At 37.0% G+C, this 23,223-nt stretch overlaps 1 protein-coding gene across 1 annotated transcript in view; it reads right to left on the bottom strand.

The window, feature by feature from the left end:
* Positions 1–18,026: 18,026 nt before the first annotated feature.
* LOC137092713 (complexin-1) overlaps positions 18,027–23,223 on the bottom strand; it is a 54,755-nt gene continuing 49,558 nt past the window's right edge. The window contains exon 4 of the mRNA XM_067457114.1: positions 18,027–18,554. Coding sequence (XP_067313215.1) covers positions 18,357–18,554 — 198 coding nt within the window. The 3' untranslated portion in view covers positions 18,027–18,356. The remainder of the gene's footprint in view (positions 18,555–23,223) is intronic.

Raw genomic sequence — 23,223 nt, 5'->3', positions numbered from 1 at the left:
TGCTTATCACATCTGCTCGTTGCAAATGAGTCACGATTTACTTTTTCTTTGGATGTGACACCAGACGTGTGCGCTGGATCCTAAAAATAAAGCAAGGAAATCCATTATTCGCACAGCTCTCATGCATTTCAAACTGAGTAACGTAAAACCAGAGATCATTTGTTACGGATTTCAGACTTGAACATGACACTGTTGTTTTTATTTTCGATTTGTGTGATATGCATGTTGTATTAAATATTGACTTTATGTCTTAGATCCTATTGGTATTTTTCTTGTTGTTCTGATCGTTATTTGAGGGTCATTTTTTTGTTGCAATGATGAATTAGATTGATGGATGGATTGTAAAGTGGAACGAAAGGGTATGTGTTGATTAATGGGAATAATTATAACCAGCTAGCTGTGATTTAATCAGTCTAAATTAAACTAGATAAAATCATCATACCACAGAAACAGGGGAATAGAGTACTGCAGGTGTGACAATATAACCCGGAATTCACCAGTGGTTCAGGTACAAGAAATAAAAACATATGTATAATAAAACTGTATATTTTTCGTTTTAAAAATAAAAATATATAGATTATTCTATATTAAAGTTACAAACAGTAACAAAAGTTATTCAGTCAAGTCCAGTGAGTGATTTTTTTATCCCACTTTGGTTTTGTTTATCTCCTACAACAGGTTTACATGCATCAAAGTTTCATTTTCAATTTCCGGATTTTTCAATGATTCTCAAGCAACTCGCCGGCTGAATCAGTCTCTCTAAATCCCTCCTTTCCGTGAGCTACTCTGCTCTGATGGGCCAGACAGCCAAGTCTGTTGTGATTGGTCTACTGCGTACAGTACATTTTTCGGAAGCTAAACTCCTTACCATAACAGAACTTCAGCTCCAGTCTGAGGCTTCCTAAAGCGCAGCCATTGTAAACACTGTAAAGACAGTAATAATGACGCAGATTTTACCATAACAATACGAGTGCGAGTCCGATGATGAAACATTGGAAGTTATTCAACCCGAACCGCCATCGCAAGGACGACTTGAGCTGGACGTTTCTCAGTGATACACTACTCATTTTAAAGGTAACTGTAATTCCTCACCATCAGCATTAACAAGTATTTATGTCCATAAACAAACAAATTTATTGCGGTGCAAATTTAACTGTATTAATAACAGTGCTGTCTGTTATCAATAACAATGATTGATGTAACATTACAATTTGTAAAGCACATCTTGCTAGTGACAAAGTAAGAACAACAGACAATCTACATTAATGGACATTTAATGGATTTTTAGGTAATTGTGGGCATTTGGGGGTGGGTCATACGTACAACATAGGCGGGCATTATGCAAATTGTTATCATATTATTATATATCATTATGTATTTTCTAGTGATGTAGAACCGTCATGCAGTGTGATTCGAAATACAAGCAACTCATTTGGCGCTTCAAAGTTGATTCTTTCTTTTGGGAGATGATGACTTTATTTATCATGCACTTTCAACTTTACAACTTTACACACTGCAATAAAGGGAATATTCCATAAACCATAATAGGGGGAATTTAAAGGTGCCCTAGAATGAGTTGAAACAATAGAAATTGTTCTCTGATATAGGGTATGTGACTTATTTAAGGGTTAAAATTGTCCAGACACGGTTTTACAGGTCCATTTAGAACCCCAGAAATTGTCCCCAGGATGTAATGCTCTGTTTTTGCCTTATTTGGAAGGGTCATGAATATTAATGTAGAGCTCTGCTCTGATTGGCTGTTTCACTGCGGCTCATTTCAGTGACAAAAACACATCTACCGTATATGGTCTATACATTCAACCATATGTTTGATCCTGTTTTTGATGAAGATAAAGATTTTGAGGAACAACCAATTGTTTCAAGATTGGAAATGGACACTTTTGAGTGGTACGTTTAATTTCAGTAAGACGTGCAAAACGTAACGTAAGTATTAGAACTTCAGCCTACATGTGAACTAGCATTTAACATTAACTTTACTTTACACGTTAACTCATATCATCAGCAGTCACAACTTTGTGTTTAGCATTTCAAAACATTTGAATCACTGTAATGCGTCAACGTTTGATTTTACAATGATAGCTTCTTCACTTTGAGTCAAAAACTCTAAACAGCGAACTGGGTAATGTTAGCGCACAAATATGTTGGTTGTACAGTACAGTAGCCTACAGATGTAATATATATATATATATATATATATATATATATATATATATATATATATATATATATATATATATATATATATATATATATATATATATATATATATATATTTAAAACAAATCGATGCCATGTCAAATTACTACCGTTTCAACTTAAGTGGTGGAGATGTCGTTAGCTGGATTGAGTGAGCGATCTGTTAGCAACTAAACTAACACAGTTAGCTCCTGAGTTGTGTGTTGTTGATAAAACTAGCCTATAGGGTAAATTATAATTCTATCCGACAAAAGGGATTGCCATATGTAGGCCGTATCTACGGTTGTATTTTGTTGATTTGTATGACAACACTGGCAGGAAATAATATTAACTCTGACATTTGTCATGCTAGACAGTCAATAAGTGGATAATATCTCTACTTACTGCTCGCGGGGATATAGTTTGAATTGCCGCTTCTCCACTATCAGACGCTAAGAGCGAAGCCTTCTATTGTCCAGGTTAGAAACACTCTCTGTGGTGAAATCGGCCGATCAAATGAACAACTTTAAATTAAATTGTTGAAGTATCCGGTTATAGATAAACATGCCTGTTGACAGTTTTGTTCAGTGGGAAGGGTATGAAAAGTCCTCACGTCCCCTGCACAGCCTGGAACATAACATCTATTTCTGTGATCTGCCATTATCGCTATTCTCGTTTGACGCATGCGCTGCCGTATACAAATGTTGGGGACATATTAATGATTCCCAGCGATTGATGGGGGACATATTAATGATTCCCACAGTTGGCGTTATGTCGAGAATCACCTGTTTGTCCGTGGTGTTTTTCACAAACAAGATTTACATATGAAGGAGGAAATAATGGTATTTGAGACTCACTGAATGTGATGTCCATCTACTGAACTCTTGTTTTCAACTATGCCATGGTTAATTAAATGTTTCATTCTAGGGCACCTTTAATGACAAACGGCAGCAGATTTATTGGCCTGCTGTCACTTTAAGAGCAAATACGCGGATACAATATACTGGTGTTACACATGCATTTTATATCTGAACAGTTAACGTTCACTTAAGACAAAACCAACTGTGTTTACCAGTTGTAAACAAGTGCAAGAAGATGCGAAAGAGAACACAATTCAGTGTTCAAACAGTAAATGAAAGGCGGCTTTTTGTGCACAAGCTTATGATATGTGTGCAACACATAAACACAAAGTGAATTTGGAACCAGTTCTTGATACCTAGTAAAATAATGTCTGTGGTAAATATGACACTTGGACGTTTTGTTCTACAATTTAAATTACACACAACCATATCGAAAACTTGAATTTTGAAGATGTTCATTAAATGTTTTTAATGTTCATTAAAAAACTGTATGTTTCTAATAAGTAACTATAAGAACGTTTGGGGTGTGAGGCATGTTTGTCTTTTGTTTTCCATATTTGTGATGTAATTAATTTTTTCTGGAAACAATATCTTTCAACTGCAGCACTGAGGCCTGCAAACAGACTGGCGCCCGGGGTCTCGGCCTGGGAACTGTAATCTGTCCTTGTAAGGGTCTCCTCGAACAGCGAGGGCAGAGTGATTTACGATGCCTAACTGATGCCAAAAGCTGTGACCATGAGCTGCCAGTGTGGCTCCACTTGCCTCCATTACGGGTCAAGAGCCATGGCAACAGCCAGACTCCCATTACATTATGCAAAGGCTGGCTTTAATGGAAAATGTAATGTTGTGTAGACGGTATGTCCATATATACAGTCCAAAGTGTAATCTATTTTCTGCTCTTATAGAGTTTTATTACGTTAAAAAATGATGTTGTTAGAATACGTTTCCAGGTTAATTTCCAGTTGCAGAGGGCTGAAGGCTGATCCATGCAAAAATCACATTTAGCACATTCAAAATCAGCCTGACACAGCAAGATTGGCCCAACCAATGGCATGTGTTTACAGCAGGAATACATCTGATTGACCAAAACAGACGGAAGGCATGTCTGGGAAAACATTTTGACAGCAATCAATATTTTGTGCAATTATGGTTGGTGGCACAGAAATTACACCCTTCAAATCATTGTGAACATGTTCTAGATTATAATGGACCTAATAGTTTATAATAAAGAGTGCATTATTTCACAGCACTATTGTTTGGACGAACAAAGAGGCTCCCAAGATATTTTCTTTTAAATTCTAAATGAAGTCAGTTTGAAGTAGTTTTTTTCTTTCTATTGGCATTCTATATGGAAAATAGCTCCTTTCAAGCTGTGCAAATGAATTTTTGTAAAATCACTCCCGGGATTAACAGTGTCCTTTGATGTTTCTTTGGGTTTTATGAAATGGTCAAATTCAAGGCAGAGCATGTGTCTAATAATGCAAATAATTGATGTCCTCTCTTGTCCTTGTCTTCTGGTGGGCCCTGTATTCTATGATCTGTAGCGTGTTTACCAGCTCTTTTAATCTAATTAAGATAATTATTAAGAGCAGCTCTAGTGTGCGTGTTGATCTCTGGAAGGAAATATTTTTGCAAATATGCTGCGATGACATCTCATTATTACTGTAAAGACATGTTATGTATGCATGCTAGTTTGTAAATCTAGAAAGACTAACTTTAGCATGTTAGTGTGTCATAACCGTTTAAATATTTATCTGATGATTGAAAACAAACCAGGAAGAGAAGACAATGCTGAATAAAGTCGTAGTTTTTTTTTTTTTTGTGTGACCAAAATGTATTTTTGATGCTTCAAGAGATTCTAATTAACTAACTGATGTCACATATGAACTACTCTGATGATGTTTTTATTCCCTTTCTGGACATGGACAATATAGTGTACATTCACTTTCATGAAGGAACAGAAATATATCTCAGACTAAATATAAAATATCTTAAACTGTGTTCCGAAGATGAACGGAGGTCTTACGGGTGTGGAACGACATTAATGTGAGTTATTAATGACATAAATTTCATTTTTGTGTGAACTAACCCTTTCAGAGTTGCATCTTGCCACGGAACAAGCTATAGCACTGATAATGTGATGCTGTAGTTCTGTGGTAAACAGACCTGATAAAGCCTTGGTAGCTATACAGTTCCCTGATAACATTGCAAAATGAGTCTTTGCCATTGTAGAGTCATTAGCCTAGCCAGCAACTTCTAAAACACCGGGGAATTACCATTTCAAAGGCATTCATTCATTTACCTTCTCTTTTGCATAAATCTTGTCTAGACTCCTCATATTGAGGGCACTGAACATCTTAACATCATTCTGAACCAATTAGCTCTTCCACAATAAGTAATTGGTATTCTGATGGACTAGCCTGGTGGACTACACGTGGGTGGCTTTGTTGGCCATAGAGAGTTGAACTTAAGTGGCCCAGATGTTTCATCAATCAGTAAGATAATAAGATATGAAAGGGCCCCCTTTAAGTTGGCGATGCTCCGCCAACTCTTGAATTTGTCTTCTCTTTCTTCATGTATGGCTTGCTTTAATAAGCATGAGAAGCTGATTTACTTAACGCCCTCTTCTCAGGGTCCCCGGAAAAAGAGAGCAATTTGGGTTCAGTGCATAGGCTTGGTTATCAAATTTCTTTAGGTGGTTGGCAGTTCAATTTTGCAGCCCAGCAGAGCTTAATCCAAAGAAATGCAGTGCGTAAAGTAAGAGAGCGGATTTGCTTGGGAAAAATGGGCTGTGATATTTAGCACCGCCATATTCAATGGCAGCAGAGCTTGTGTAAATATGTTTTCAATGCACACTGGGGCTGCACTATCTGCTGGATACTTTAAACTGCATGAAGCACAGCTAAGCTCCTTCTGTATCTCAAGGTTATTTGGGGGCTGTAAACACAACAAAAAACAAGTGCACAGATGTAAGGCCTGTCTATGCACACCAAGATTTGCTGTGTGAAAAAAAATGTGGTCCTATCACCCTGTTTACATCAATCTCAGGTGATCTGATCGATGGCAAGCAGCAAGGCGAGAGAGATCGCCGTTTGCAATGGCGGTAACATGCATCTCCTGTGACCACTTGTTATCGGAGTTCAAGGAGACAGTGTCTGATTTCATAACTCCATACAGTCAGCATGTTACTGCATGTTGATAAGTAGCATCCTAACTGAAATGAAAATGATTTGAACTTTTAAGTTTGATGTTAGCATGTTGCTAAGCTCTATCATCTAAATAACATTATAGATAACTATAAAGATATAAACTATTAGCATCCACACCAGGGGACAATATCGTTATGCTTATTCTTAGCGTTTTCTTTTCTACCACTTTAAATGCATGAGCTTGTTACAGCAGGATGCATTCTGATTGGCTGTCATTGTCTTTATCATTCATCACCTGGATAAAATTAGCCTGAAAGTGATTCCAACGGTCGTTTCTGTGCCGTTATTGTTATAGCTGCGGTGTGAAATAATAAACATATTTTTTCTCAACTGGTTTACCAGATTGGATCATTTCTATCACTTAACCCAAGTTTTCCCAAACAGCCACCAATATTCCACCAAATTAAATGATCCAGGATTTGACATGTTAAAAGCTTGAGGGTTTGAAAGGGAAGAATTTAAGAAATAAACATTTGTGTTATACTCACACGGTTAGACAGTTCTTGTAAACATGAACACAAGTATTACCACCCTTAAAAGTAACTATTTCCTTTAGCAGTCTTTGTTCTTTGTGTCTGGATGTCTTAACAGTAGAGACATTTTCATATTTCATATCATATCATGTATGTCATATCAAACAGCAATTGCTATATATGAAAAGGTAATATATAATTTTTTGGACAAGGCTTGCAGCCCTAAAAATACTTTTAAAATCAAAGCAGTTACTAAAAAATGACTTGATGTATATGTGTTTACTTGCATGTTATGTAACCAATAACTAACATCAAAGAATCATTTGATTGTGTCCCTAAATTATTGAAATATTAACTTGAAATTTCTGGGGTACTTTAAGTAAGTATTTTATGTCTAAGGGTTTGGGAGACAGAAAACAAACAACAACTTTGGAAACCATTGATTTATACCACTATATTGGCTTTAAAATAAAAAAATAAAAAAGGATTAAATGCATAAGTAAATAATAATGATTAAAAAATAAATAAGTTAGTGTGCATCTTCAATATCCCAATTTTTGTCAGCCCTTCTCTAAAGGCTTTGAAGGGTTTTGACCACACACCCCTCTTCACATAGAATGCATGCAGTGCCTGTTTTTGCTGTATTTTGGATCAAATAAATGCAGCCTTGTTAAGCAGAAGAACTTTTTTTTTGAAAACATTATAAAATCTAAAACTTTTGAACAGTAGTTTGTATACTTGGGTTTACATATGAAAGTAACACAGAGCTAGCCTGGCTCTCCTACATAATCCTGCTCAATTTTCATTTTCCTTCAGTACTACGTCTGGGACTGCTGTGTGTTCTTAGGTTTTCTCCGAACACATTTTTACGGGTCCAATCAGCAAACAGAAGGAGTGGCTGAGAATGATGACGTTGATGTCGTGCGCTAGTTTGAGTTGTAGTTCAGTAATGGCGGCAGATAGCCTGACAAGCCAGACCCTTATCAAGATGTTTGGTCTGGATACTCACCATTGACAGGGCTCAATCCGAGGGGCGGGATAAACGGTTGTCTTTCAAACTCCCTCTACACACGATAAGATAGCGCTACAACCAACCAGAGCAACGAAGGTGAAACAGAGCTTGTTGATAGATTAAACATTCGCCGTATCCGGTCAGCAAAACTCCGAACACATCTTCCCTTTTTAAGAATGACTTCAGTGCCTTTCTTTGTTCTTTTCTCAGAGAAAAGTTTAACTCCAAGTCTTCCAGAGTCGCGGTCAAAGCTGATTCGAAAGACCGCCGTTCGCTAGTTTCTGTGTTTACTAGAAGCACGCAAAAGCAACTCGGCCGTCATTATGGCCCCGCCCACCGACTCTATACACGATGTGATTGGCCCGGCAAGAGTTAGGCGAATACAGCTCAGAAGGGTATTGAGAGTTGCTAGACGACACTCGCGGGGCGGCAGAGAAAGATGCGAACGAAATCATTCATTCCGTTGTGGCACCGCTGCTGAATATCCAGAAGTTAAAGCCAGAGCAAGAACAGTCTTTGCTGGGGTTTGTTGGTGGCCCTCCACCCCAAAAGGGGGAATTCGGGAAAAGTTTGATTTTCATGCTCGCTCCGTTAGTGATGAAGGAGTTGCTGTATTCAGACGGTAACTGTTTCTGATGGGGTCGGAAGTTATTGCCATCATTTAAGTTACAGGGACTGTTCAGTTATTTTATTGCCGTCCGTCTCTCACCACCCATGTAAAAATCCCGGCCGAATTACCTACTGCTTTTGACAAACGCAAGGTCGTGTGGTGATGTAATAGCTGTCCGAATCCACATCTCTGAGTTTTCAAGAACGTATTACTTCAAAATTCACTGTTTATTACCATTTTTGACCACTGCAAAGTGCTGGATGCATTTAGACTTGTATTTCCTTAAAATGCTGGCAAGTATTTACAAGAGTAATGTATTTCATCACTGCTCAAACAAATTAAAATAAAAGCACTTGAACATTTGAATTGGTCCGTTATTTATAGCAGCATTTATTATAATACCAAGCATATGACATTTTATTTACAGCATACAATCATGTTACAGACCACGTGAGCAGCGTGTTCCCGATCACCAAACTCTCCCCTCCACCGTGGCGTGAATAAATCTCAATCCGAAAGCAGGAGTTTTAGGTTTTATCCTGTGATTTTATCACTGAGGTGGCCTGCACAAGTGCACATTTATGTTGTCGGATTTCCATGTGTGAAACAGGCGAAGGGCGCATGACATACGTCACGACCAAACGTTAGGTTATGGCAGATCCAGAGTAGCTCAGGGCAGATCCAATAGTTTTAAACCTCAACAGAGTGCCCGCCTTCGCGGAAATAAACCCTTGTCAATGGAGAGTGGCCAGACTCTATGTACAAATGAAATGTACAAGAGTCTGGTAAGACCAGGCTAACACAGAGCATTGGTAAATATATATTTTTTTAAACAGTGCAAAAGAGACATTCATGGCTAACAGGGACGGTGATGAACGAAACAAATTAGTCTCTATTAAATGTCCTTGTCTCGTGTCTACCTTTAAAATAATGAACTTAAGCATGTAAAAGACGCAACATATGTGAACGAGACAGTGCGTGGTTACATCAGCGTAGTAGTCAATAAACGGGACAGTAATGTACATTTAGGCCAAATAAACTGGACGTCTCGGCTAATACAGGATAGTTGAAAAACCTACTTTTATTTTTAATGCTGCGTTTAATATAAAATATCCTAATTCTGCACGTGTATCTTTATACATCATTGAGGTTGCCTACCTATTTTATATTTCAACATGTTTCCATTGATTTTACACATTTTAGTCTGGCAATTTTTCAACTAGCCTACATTGTGAATTTTATGCATCAGTAACGCTAATATAAGTGAGAAGAAATGGTTAACCTTAAAACCCGTTCTTCTTATTCTGAGTTAAATCCAATGTAAACTCGCAAGCGTGTCTTCCGAGCTTGATATTGGAACAGACTTTGTGTTAGTACCATACAATGCCTTAAAATAGTGTCTAGGTAGGGAGCTCGCTGGGCATTGGAACAGAGCTATTATTTCTCTATTGCTCATAAACCGTTCAGTGCAGTGTCAGCTGAAGGTAACCGACTTTATCTTTTTCTGTTTCCTGCTCATATGCATCTTGGTGCATTTTGCATTGTTTTGTCACATCAACTTTAAATCTTTCGGCATTTGGGTTTCCTGAGAGTCCTTTGTCCCTGCTCCTGTATAATATCTGTATAATGGCTAAGGACACAGACACACTAATTGAGGTCACAAGGTCTCTCCAGCGGTGCTTTTCTAATCTCCATAGCCTTCAATCTCGCTCTTTATAACGTGCTGAAATGGAGAAGTCCTCCAGGGGTAACCTTTGAAATGAAATGGCCCATAATTCTACTGATATGTGTCAGTGCCTGTCATTAGGAGGCGGAGCTTGTATGTGCGTGTGTCTCTGTGAATGTGTGGCCATCTTCTCACCTGTCCCTAGAAGCTGCAGGTCCCAGAAGAGCTGCTTTCATAAACTTCAACCATTGCCCCTCCAACCAACATCACATGCCCTTTTTCACCATTTGCGTGTCAATGGAGCTGTCAGTCATAGTTTCCCCAGGCCCACAAAAAATATCCATCATATTTCAGAGGATGAATCTCAATTCCAGGGGCAAAAACTCCATCTCTCAATGTGATGCTGCTCTGATGGAGATTTGATGATACAACACTCCCCCCCCAATCTTTCCTCTTCAGCCTCATTTACACATCTAATCTCAGAATCTACTGAATGCAAATAGATATGCCCTGACTGACAGACAAGCAGATTAATGGGTGATAGTCTGGATAGGTGACTGAATGCTTATATTCTTGGAATTATGCGTTTATAAGCTGAATTTAGAGAATTCTCGGTAATCATTCATCATGATTTGCATGAATTTGAATTTATAGTTCATTTATTGCCCGTGCTAAATTTCTTATTTATTGTGATTCGTGTAGACATTCATATAGTATTAAAAGTGCAAAAAACACTGTGCTTAGTGATTTTGTGGTCTTGTATTTGAATAATGGAACTCTGAATGACTTTTGAAAGTAGGTACAATGTGGGATTTTAGGGCTTAAGAAATGTGTACATAAAGTGATGGAAAGGGGCCTTTAGACTGTTACATTGACAAGACAGGAACAATAAATCCTCAATACAAATGACAAAAGCTGAAATGTCTGATCTGACAGCCGGCTCTGGTGGTCAGCTTGCGCTGCATGGTTATCTTGTGTTGAACACTGCCTGAGGCATTAGAGGCCCCTGACAGTCTGAGGCCTCAGGGCACTGGCCCCACAGCCCATCATAATCAAGCCTCCCGACAGTCATTTGTTTACATCTGTGTCCTGCTTAAAGAGATGGTTCACTCAAACAAATCAAATTCTATCACTTACTCAAACTTATTTAGTTAAAAAAGTGACTTTCTTTTCCACTTTTTTTCGGTCCCCCCAAAGTGAAAATTAATGCAATCCAGTGGAAATCAATGGGGACCAATGCTGTTTGGTTCCTAAAACTCTTTCTTCTGTGAAACACTAAAAATCATACAAGGTACATGGTTTGGAACAACAAGAGTAAATGATGACAGAATATTTAGGTGAATATAAATTTCCTTAAAGGTGCCCTAGAATGAGTGGAAACAATATTTTAAATTGTTCTCTGATATCTACATATAGGGTATGTGACTTATTTCAGGGTTAAAATTCAGTCTAGATATGATTTTACAGGTCCATTTGCAACCCCAGAAATTGTCCCTAGAATGAAGCGGTCTGTTTTTGCCTTATTTGGAAGGGTCATGAATATTAATGTAGAGCTCTGCTCTGATTGGCTGATTCACTGTGCTCATTTCAGTGAAAGAAACACATCTACCGTATACGGTCTATCATGGAGAGATTATGCATTCAACCTTATGTTTGATCCTGTTTTTGACAAAGATAAGGTTTTGAGGAACAACCAATTATTTTGAGATAGGAAATGGACGCTTTTGAGTGATAAATTTAGTCTTTAATTTCAGCAAGACCTACAAAATGTAACGTCAGTACTAGAACTTCAGCCTACATGTGAACTAGCATACAACATTAACTTTACATGTTAACTCATATCATCAGCAGTCACAACATTTTTTTTTAGCATTTTAAAAACATTTGAAATTACTGTAATGCGTCAACGTTTGATTTTACAATGATAGCGTCTTCACTGTCTTGTCAAATTACTACCGTTTCAACTTGAAGAAAATGTATCCCTCCCCTGACTCGAGTTAGCCAGATAGGCTGCAGGATCAGCAGTTTGTAGCTGCAGCTGTGGTAACTAGAGCAGATCTGGCAACCCAGATGTCGAAACACTACTGACTTTGTGATTGGTCGATAAGTGGAGAGTGGCGCTTCAGGCCAAAACACAAGATGACAACAACAACATCAGTTGAGGGCTGCAACAACAACTTTTAAATGGCAATATCCTGGCCGGACTACTGTTGTCAGTGATATAAGTATTTAAAATTAACATGATTTCTTATTGCCTAATGTCATATCAGGAGCATTTTATGATTAATTGAAATACATTTCTTACATACAGTTCCTTTAAGTGGTGGAGATGACGTTTGCTTGGTTAGAGTGAGCGATCGGTTCACAACTAAACACCATAGTTAACTTAGCTCCTGAGTTATGTGTTGTTGATGAAATATAGGCAAAATTATAATTATATCCGACAAAAGGGATTGCCATATCTACGGCTCTATTTTGTAGATTTGTTCGACAACACTGGCAGGATATAATATTAGCATCTTTTGTTGGATCTAGACAACACAGGGGATATTATCGTTAATGTTGTCTCACTAAGAATCTTTCAGTTTAACCAGAAAATGTTTAGACAGTCAATAAGTGGATAAAAACACTACTTACTGCTCGTGGGGATAAAGTTTGATTTGCTGCTTCTTTCGTATCAGACGCTGAGTGAAGCCTTCTATTGTCCAGGTTAGAAAAACTCTCAGTGGTGAAATGGGCCGAGCAAATGAACAACTTTAAATTAAATTGTGCAGGTATCCAGTCATAGATAAACATCCCTGTTGACAGTTTTGTTCAGTGGGAAGGGTATGAAAAGTCCTCACATCCCCTGCACAACCTGGAACATAACATCTATTTCCATGATCTGCCATTTTCGCTATCATCGAGTGGCGCATGTTGTGCTACCATACAAATGTTAAGGGCGTACCTATTAATATTCCCCAGCGATTGCGTCACAGTTGGCGTTATGATGAATCGTTATGATGAATCGTTATGATGAGAATCGCTTGTTTTTCTGTGGTGTTTTTCACAAACAAGATTTATATATGAAGGAGGAAACAATGGTGTTTGAGACTCACTGAATGTGATGTTCATGTAATGAACTCTTGTTATTCAACTATGCCATGGTTAGTTCAACTTTTCGTTCTTTAAAGCTTGCCTTTAAATTCGTTATGACACAGTAATTTATACTAACCCACATGTTGTTCCAACTTTCTTCTGTAGAACACAAATATATTTTTGGAACTGTTAACTAGGTTTACCAGTTCAATGCCAATTTCACATGAAGTCTTCCCATACTGCTGCCATTAGTTTAGATAAGCTGAATTCAGGTTGTGGAGAGATCCACCTTGAGAGATTACCTCAGAAACATTTCTTATGTAAGACGTGACAAGGGTCTCCTCACTAGCCTTATGTAGGACCCAATAGAGACCGTTTAATTGACATAAACTTTTCATGGCCGCAGGATGCCAATTGAAGCCTGGCTCTCCTACCAGCAGAGTGCTGTTCTGAGACGAAGGAAGCAGCTGAGTATGAAAAGGCCACCCTTGAGCGTAAATGATAATGGAATTGATTTTTTTCTCCAGCAGCCTCAGTTTTTGTTGAGCAGGATGTGGCGTGTGCATCGGTACAAATGCACAGGCTTGGTAGTAAATGGGTATGCATGAATACGAATCTATGCTACCCAATTAGGCCTCTAGTTTCTTGATTTCCCCATTGTGCAATTTTTAAGAGCAACATAGAAGCCATAAGGTGTCTGAAGCAGTTTACTTTCATTAAAGGTTTTGGACCAATGGGAATTTGGGGAACCAAAACAACATTCCCATGTAATTGCTAATATCTAGCTTTTAGGTTCTATCATGTTATAAAAAAGTAATACTAGTTCGGCTTCCAATGGAAGGGTTTTGAGACTGATTCTTTGCTCCAACTTGGACCTAATTATGGAACTACAGGCTACTAGAAGTACTAAGGTTGTGTTGAGAGAGATGTCAGATGTTGAAGGAGTGTAGCAAGCAGTTGTATATATTTTTTCTGTCGTCTTACTACCCTTCTTACTACCCTTCTGACACAATAGACGATTTTCAAATCTTGACCGATTTTAAATCTGGGAAACCACAGACATAAGAACAGATTGAAATCCTCTGAATGCACACGCTAGAAGATTCAAACGGACTGCGGGACCACTCACCTGTCCATTGTAACATTTTCCCAGTGAGATGAGATCTCGCAGAGACTTGCGAGATTAAGTGTGACTTGGGAAGAAAAACAAATGGAGGATGATAAATGTCATCAGCTGGTTCTCCTGGCATGAGTTTTGTTATAAGGGAAGTAAAACAATGGAGAAAAAGGGATGATCTTTCTCAATACTGCACTTTCATGGCATGTTTGTGGCTGCCAAGTTTCAGATGTAGAAGCACACAAAATCTGGTTGGTGAAAACAATCGCAGGAGGGATGTTCGATACAATTTGGGATCGTGCAGGCTCCGACGTGATTGGAAGCAGTAAAATAATCGCCATGACACCACACAATTGATGTGGCATGTTGAATTGATTGGCATTTTGACATCTAAAAAGAATGTATCTTAAATACAAGTGTATTGTCACTACACTGGTAACTTTTCAATTTTTTTGTAGAGAAAGTCTTAATATTTTGTACAAGTGTTTCTTTTGACCTACATCTTGTTTCAAAATCTTGACAAAAATACATATTAAGAATATAACTTTTTTTGCTGAGCACTCTTTGTAGGCTATAGGAATCGTATTTGTAAGATGTCGTGTTTGTTCTGCACATGCTTAAATGTCTGTTTCTGATTTCCCTGAACCTCAACAAACAGGACATTTTGCCGCCCACTCGAAAGCTGAAACACACAACCATAAAACAATTATATGAAATCACTTTATTATCCGTGTGTGGTGATTCCATTTGGCAGGAATGTTACAGTCTAAAATCTGTCTATAACGGGCATGCAGTGAGGCCTACAGGTGGAGCGCTCGGAAAACACAGAGGACATACAGAATTATCATTTACAACCTCACCTACAGTGCACATCATATGCATGCATACAATTCCTCAACAAAGAGAGAGGGAGGAGAACCTACAGTGACATAAAAAAAAATACACCAAATAAGAAACTGAATTTTTCCAAAATACAACCACCTAGAGACAGGAACAGATTACAGACGGAAAATCACACCAAGATAATTTATCGTTTTTAACACAGAGGAAACCACATAGGACAATGCAGTAGAACAGTAGACACGTACATTCAGATAACAACAATGGAATATTTCATAACGTTACTGTGTTAGGCAGTATCTTCATTAGCATCTGAGAGACACGGAATGACTTTGAGCGAATGCATGTCAAATGTTAAATTACATTTAGAGAATCATGATTATGCAATATTTTACTTATACAGTACTCAGGTAAACATACAAAATATGTTCAGGGAATGGAAGGTTTTGTTGTTAATTGAACTTCTAATTTAATTTTGTGATCATTTTTTGTTCTGTTTAAGACAATCACAAAACCCAAAGAACTGACATGGTAGTCGCATATTACACCAATTTAGACAATGATATATAAGAACAACATTCAAATTAAGGAAAAGCAATTGATTAAAATGTTAAAATAATAACAGCAGACAATCTCACAAACAGGAACACTCTTTGGTTTAATAAAAAAGGTGATGATATATAATGAGTGATGGGTTTCGGGCAGTATTTATTTATCAGTGCAGGAAATTCACCATGTCACACACTAATTGAGGGCAGTTTGATAGTCATGTAGAAAAATCATGTTTGTGCTCCAAAAAATGGCCTCTGTCGATTGTAAAGTACACTCTGGGTGGCGGAAATGTGTCAATTGCACGGAAGGTCACACATATTTCGCTAGCTATGCTAATGCTATCCTAATGCTTTTAGCTGAGTTTCACCTCTCCAGAAGTGGTAGGCCGACAGCTGACATTGTCACTTCTTGTGAGTAAAGGCCTTAAACACAAGTGGCAGTAAAATCTGACAACATTCAGGATGATTGGCCACTAATATTACATTTAGCATCTTAGCAACTGGCTAGTTTGTTTAGCTGTTAAAGGACACCATTCTAATCTGCAAGCACATTCATCTCATAAACATTAAATTGAATGAACTCCTTGCTTCTTGTTGTAGGCTACATGGTAGGAAGGCTATGACATCAATGTGTCCGTGTGCTATAATACGACACTATTTTACTCTCAAAGCCACAGCTTATTGTATGCTTTATAGAGACTTTTTTTTTCTCATTTCACACAGGCCAGCATGGATTGGGTGGAATGTCTAGAATATTCAGAATTATCAAAACAACAGAATGGCAGCCTGATTCATAGTTGTATATTTCTGAATCTTGAATGTTGTTAAAATTTAAAAACACACATCTGCAACTAACAGGTTTTCCTCAACGCATTGTTATTTACAGTAATTGCGGACATAATCTAATGAGAAAACAAGCACACGCTATCAAACCACGGCCAATAGCTTATCTTTTAATTTTCTTAGTAAAAAAAGAGAGGATGGATAATACAATCTGACTGCGTCTTTCAAATCTGATTTTCTCATCATTGAGGAATTCAGTCCCGCTGTTTTCCCTCTTGTCAAAGCAGTTACATACACGAGAAATAACGTCATACTTAAACTAGCAATAAGCAAGCATAAAAACACAAGTCAGATCCGTTTGTAGCTCATAAAGCAAAAGCCAGGCTTTGTTTAGAGTCTAAAAAGTAGGAATCGGTCAACTTCTCCAGTTTTCTTTTACTAAGCTCGCTTCACTGACACTAGGAAGACAAGACGCCATTTGCACACAAACATTCTCTAGCAAATAAGCTGAATACATAACCATGAAGATTGTCTGTTATTGCTGATCTGGGATCAGAGTCCCACATAACAACCAACGGACACAGGACATCTTCATTCAGAAACAAATATTGCACCATTGTCACTGTCTGTTTACGTAATGTGTGCTCACAACCACGTTGTGAGAGCTAACGTAAATAAATGTAGACACTAAAGAACTAGATTGTACTGTACAGCAGTGAAGATGACAAGATTATATATATGTATTTATTTATATATATATATATATATATATATATATATATATATATATATATATATATATATATATATATATATATATATATATAGCCCTATTGATCCAATTGTAGTTGTATGTGATCGATGTCACCCCTCACATTCTTAAGTACTGTAAAATACAAAGAAGTCAATTCAAGATAACACCCAGTGCTATGGGTTGTCTTGCTGTGACTTTCTAACATATGTTATTTCATTTTAATCAATCAAACCCAGTTTACTAGAGTGTGATGGGAATTTGTATAACAACATAATGAGGGACATATAAGTTTGCTTTTCTCCATCAGAAGATCTCCAGAGATGTGGGCAATACCTATGTCATTTAACACTGGTGTACATCGGACAACAAAACCAAAGTTGTTGCCTTAAATTACAGTGTATTTCAGCTAAAAATGGCAAAAAAAAGAAAAAAGGAAAAAAATATTGTTAGCATGCTTAGAGGAAACAGCAAAACGTGTGATACGTTCTCTTCCATATTACAGTTTTTAGTCGTATTAATCGGATACAATGTGATCATTCAGTTTGAAGTATGGATTTTAAATGAACCTGCAAACTATATATATATATATATATATATATATATATATATATATATATATATATATATATATATATATATATAAAATATAGGTATAACACATGTATTCACCAATAATATCTATAACAGAGCAACAATCAAAAATATGATATGATTAGAGAAATTCCTCTAAGATAAATTTATGGCTTTTACTCATAGTCATTTTGTGTTTATATATATATATATATATATATATATATATATATATATATATATATATATATATATATATATATATATATATATATATATATATATATATATATATATATATCCTAAAGTCATATACAGTTATTTTTTCCATTACCTATTTACAAACAAAATTTATGACACGTGGGGATTATTCTTGTTCTAAGGTCTGGACTCAGGGGGCATTAAATGTCTTTAAGCAGAGCATATGCGATGTAACATTTCTAGTGCACGCATTGTTTTTTTCCTCATTCTTTTAATAATAAAAAAGTCACGTATCGCAGCTAAAGACAGATGTTATGGCACACATTTTGAGTCCAGAGATCTTAGAACAGATGCGAGAGAGGGGAAGGGGAAAGAGGAGGTGGCTTTCATGACATTTAATGATTCCTGTTTTATCACGATTTGTCGTGGGATGCTGTTACTTTTTATTGAACATATCTTGAAGTGGGCCTGGGAGGAACTTCATGACGGTGTCCACAATGCTTTCCTCCTCCTCTTCTTCGTTGCCACAGCCGGCGGGGATTGCTTTCTTGGGACGGGTCAGACTGCCCTCTGACGCCTGCTCCATGGCTGCCTGGGCTTCTGCCTCCTTCTCTTCCTTCTTCTTTATACCATACTGAAAAACACACAGCAGCATTTTAAGGCTTTTCCACTAGATTGTCACCAGTGTTACTTTAGAATAAGTTGACATGTTGTTGCAAAGTTACTTATAGTCAGTAGAATGTCTATTGGAGGACCATCACAAGGAGGAGTTAGCAGATATTAAAGGGTTACTTCAGCGATTAGCATATGGCTTTGTATCAGTAGAACCCCGGGAGTATATTTGATTGATCGTGCTTCCTGCCCTCATATCCCCTGAGGCAGGGAGATTTATATATTTGATTTCTGGAAAAAAAACTCAAATATAATTTTGCGTAATTGGAGGATTCTAAAGACTACAGCCAGTAGAGGGAGCTATTTCTGCATGTTTTCAACCCGCACATAGGGGGTGGGAGATCACACTCACAGCTCAGCTCGGGCAGCTGCAGGCATTCATGTAAACGGAGTGGTGCGGAGCAAAGTGAGTGTTTCAACTTTTCAAATGAATTCCTATGAAAGTTAAGCTTCCAAAGGCATGAACTGAAAACGCACCAGACAGAACACGCACTGTGAATCTATGCCGCACCCACGCTTACCTCAGCTCTAGTTATGAATATCACAACTCCTGCTGCGTTTGTGCCGTGACTCTCGTTCGGCTCACTCACGTTATTTAACAGACACGTTCAGTTTTTAATTGTAGTGTCTTTTCTCTAACTGAATTGATTTTATGAAAATGAATGTGGTGGGAAAGTGGTCCAGTAATCCAGCTTTGGGAGTGGAGTGAAGCAAGTGCATTCTGGGAGTTGTAGTCTTTCATCCCCATGAGACAAAAATACATTTGATGTTTTTTCTCAGTCCAGAAGGCACCAAATTCAAATATAATTTCACATTTCTGTTCGCTCGGTGACTTGTATGAGACACTTTTGCACATTCCTGTAAGCTTGATTGATATTAGAAAATCATGTTAATAAAAGCGTGTTTTGCTAAATGCCATGCAATTCATTTTCAATATGGTGGAGAAAATGCTGTATTACTGTTACTAAAAATAAAGCTCTTTTTGAAAATAGTGTTGTCTCTAAGGCATGGTACAAACATGTTATTCACGGAAAATCAAGTAAAACGACTAGCTGTGTTTAGGAAGGAAGGGAAAGGCAATTTGCTAGATTAATCACATGCAAGACTATTTCCTCTTGATTAGCATACAAATGTTTGAGCACTGTATAAATTCTGGCAACACCCCGTTCTAGATTGTCTCATGATGTTAGAAACATTTAAATTTGGATGGTATATGTCCATAAATCCTTGGCAGACCACCATTTGGCAAGTCAGTGTAATTATTTGGACCTGACAGTTAGCTTAGTGATTCACAGAAGCTTCATTTAGATCAGAGACACTTTCTCATTTACAAATAAATGCCCTGATTTTAAATGGTGTGCCTAATATTGGCAAGGATATCCACTTCATTACAGAAGCACTTAGATGACAAATGGTCCATTTCGTCTTTGTTTCACCCCCAAAGGGTCTGAGGCTCGTTAATTCTTGCCCATTCAACTGTTTTATACCCTTTTGGCTACATTAGAAAGACCACAAAGAAATGAAATAATCTTTCCACTTAAATTGTGCTCATAGTGTTATGTGCTCATGATATATTGTTAAAATGTTTTCATGTTTTTTGAAAGGCTGCATTTACCTAATTAAAAATACTGTAAAAACAATAATATTGTGAAATATTGTTCTCTATTTGAATGTATTTTAAAATGGGATGTATCCTTTTAGCATTACTCCAGTCTTCAGTGTCACATGATCCTTGAGAAATCAGTCTAATATGCTGATTTAGTGATCAAGACATTTAAAAAATAAAATAAAAAATTATTATTGTTGAAACCAGTTCTTGCTGCTTAATATTTTTGTGGAAACTGATCATTCTTTTCAGGATTCTTTGATGAATAGAAAGTTCAAAAGCACAGCATTTGTTTAAAATAAGTCTTTTGTAACATTAGAAAGTGTAATCTATGAAGGACCCTTTTAAATGTAGTGCACATGAATATACCGTGCGTATATTGCTTGTTTAACTCGTACAGTCTGCAAATGATGGGTTCTGTTTCCTGTATCGCTTCAGGAGTCACAGTCACATCGAGGAATGATTATGTATAGTAATGGAAGGAGGAAGATTTATATGAAGGAATTATATTTAGGGCAAGGCATATACCCCCTTTGGAGTCTTAGCTGCTCTGAGACGTATATAATTGTGACATCTTGCCAATAAATGGATTAAACAATGGATGCTTTCTCCCTCTGACTACAGAGGTCATAAACTAGCTCATGCAATCATTAGCTGTCCTTACAAACAATGATTTTTTACTTTTCTTAAACCATCTATCTAGTAGGAATCATGTGGATTCCATCCCTTATGTAGACATGAAATCTCATTAATGCAGCTTTATCTGAGCAATACTTAAATGGATTACTTGAAGGAAGAGCTTGGCAAACCCTGAAGTTTAGCCATCGTGAATATGACATAAGGACTTCCTTCAGTATTGCAGTCACGTTTTGTACAGAATGTGAAGATGTTGCCTTAATCCTTGTGGTAAATTAGACCCATGGGTGATGGCTTAGAGGAAAAAAGACAGGCTTTCTTTGGCCTCCCATCCTCTCTCACTGTGGCTTTGCATAAACATGTATCTGTTTTACTCCAACTCGATTTGCTCGCAGGAGGAGATCATCCTCCATTTTGTGCAGCCATGCATTCAATCTCTGAGACTCAGCAGCCCAAGGTAAATTATCACGACAAATTCGTTTTATAAGCAGAATAATCATTTTTAGCTCTTACATCTGATGAAGCAATTTTTTTATGTCATTTAATTAATCACAGTTTTTGGCCTCTATATTGAAGGAGAACATTTTTAAGTGATCCTCCAATACAGCTGTCGTCGTTGTAGAGCGTATGGTGAATGAATTGGTCTGTATAATTACTGTGGTATTTTTAAAGGGGCAGTGTGTGAATTTTTGCGCCATCTAGTGGTGAGGTTCTGAATTGCAATCGCCCACTGCTCACCCCTCCATTTTACAGCACATACAGAACCTACGGTGGCCAACAAAGGACAAAGATGTCATCATCTGAGAGAGCAGAGTGACTAGCGTTCTGTAGCGAAGTTTGTCCATTTAGGACTACTGTAGAAACATGACGGCGCAAAATGGCGATTTCACTGTAAGGGGACCCGCGGTGTATGTAGATAGAAAAGGCTAATAGCCTAAGGTAATCAAAACATAACGGTTCATTATGTAAGGTCTTTATGCTCCACTGAAAACTTAGTCATGTATATTATATTGAATTTCTGTCAATAGATCCTCATAAATACAACACGCTGCACCTTTAAAGTAATTCTAAAGGACAGTTTTATATAATCTGCCTAAAGACTATATAGTATATATTGTTACATGCAATTATGCATAATTACATGCAACTAACTGTAAACTAAACCCTAACCCTATAGTAAGTACATGCGGTTAATTAATATGACTTAATACTTAAATGTATAATTACACTCTAAAAAGGACACCTTAAAATAAAGTTTACTTTTATGTTAAATATATGCATATACATTATGTCATAAATGAAAGCCAATAAATTAAAGTTTTGTGGCATTCTCACAGTATATGAATGCACATTTACTGCTCTGCATTGCACAACATATTAATGTTTACTGTAATGAAGCTGTTAAATACCACTGTCTTTTATTAGAACAACATTTTCATTTTAATAATCCCCGGGTCTTTCCTTCCATGACACCTTTTCCTTTTCTTTTTTTTTTCTTTTTTATCGCACTGCAAAGCAGCCATATGGTAACATGAGCAAAGGGACTCAAGCATAGTCAATCTCCACAGCCTCCACAGTAATGGAATGCTTGCCAGAGCTAGACTGTTATTTTTCCAGTCCCTCTGGTTCACAGTGTGTACCCTCAGGGCCCGTCCATTCCCATGCACAACGTACCACTCAACTGCATTCAGCCTCCCCAGGAGTGAAAAAAATCATAAATAACTTTTACTTGATTTATTCATGTGGTCTGTATAATTCACCATTTACTATGAACCACTGCTTTGCAACATATTGTATTATTATACTATTTTCTAAATACATAGATAAAAAAAAAAAAAAAAAAAAAAAAAAAAAAAACATGATCACAGTGACCTTTTTGAACCACAGGGTTCTTGACTTGACTTTTTTTTTGTTGAGAAATGTCTTAAATAATCGCATAATTTCTGGTTTAATGGGTTATTTAATAAATGATAAAACAAATTAATTATAACGGGAAACTTTTTTCTTATAAGAGTGAAATAAAATGTACATAATTCATTTTTTTTTTGCATTTTACTATAGTTTGAGAATCACTGCCTTTGCCAATGTCATTTTAGTATCATTGGTACACTATTGTAGGTTTTGTTAGATTTTTTTCTGTTTTAACTTTAATATTAGTTAAAGTTTTTGTAATTTTTTCTCAATTAGCAGCGAAAGGACAACTCAATTCAGTATATGCGCGGACTCTCGGGGAAACCGTTTCTCAGCGCGTGATTACTGAATTACTGATTACTGAGTGTTTTTTGCCACAGAATTGGGCTCAAATACACATGCCTATGTGTCATAGTGTACATGCAAATGCAAGTATGACATTTTAATGTTCAGAAAGAAAACGCACGGAAACAATGGT

Source organism: Pseudorasbora parva, chromosome 11 (assembly GCF_024679245.1).
Source record: "Pseudorasbora parva isolate DD20220531a chromosome 11, ASM2467924v1, whole genome shotgun sequence".
NCBI lineage: Eukaryota > Metazoa > Chordata > Actinopteri > Cypriniformes > Gobionidae > Pseudorasbora > Pseudorasbora parva.
Note: the sequence above shows the minus strand (reverse complement) of the source record. Positions and strands in the feature narration are given on the sequence as shown.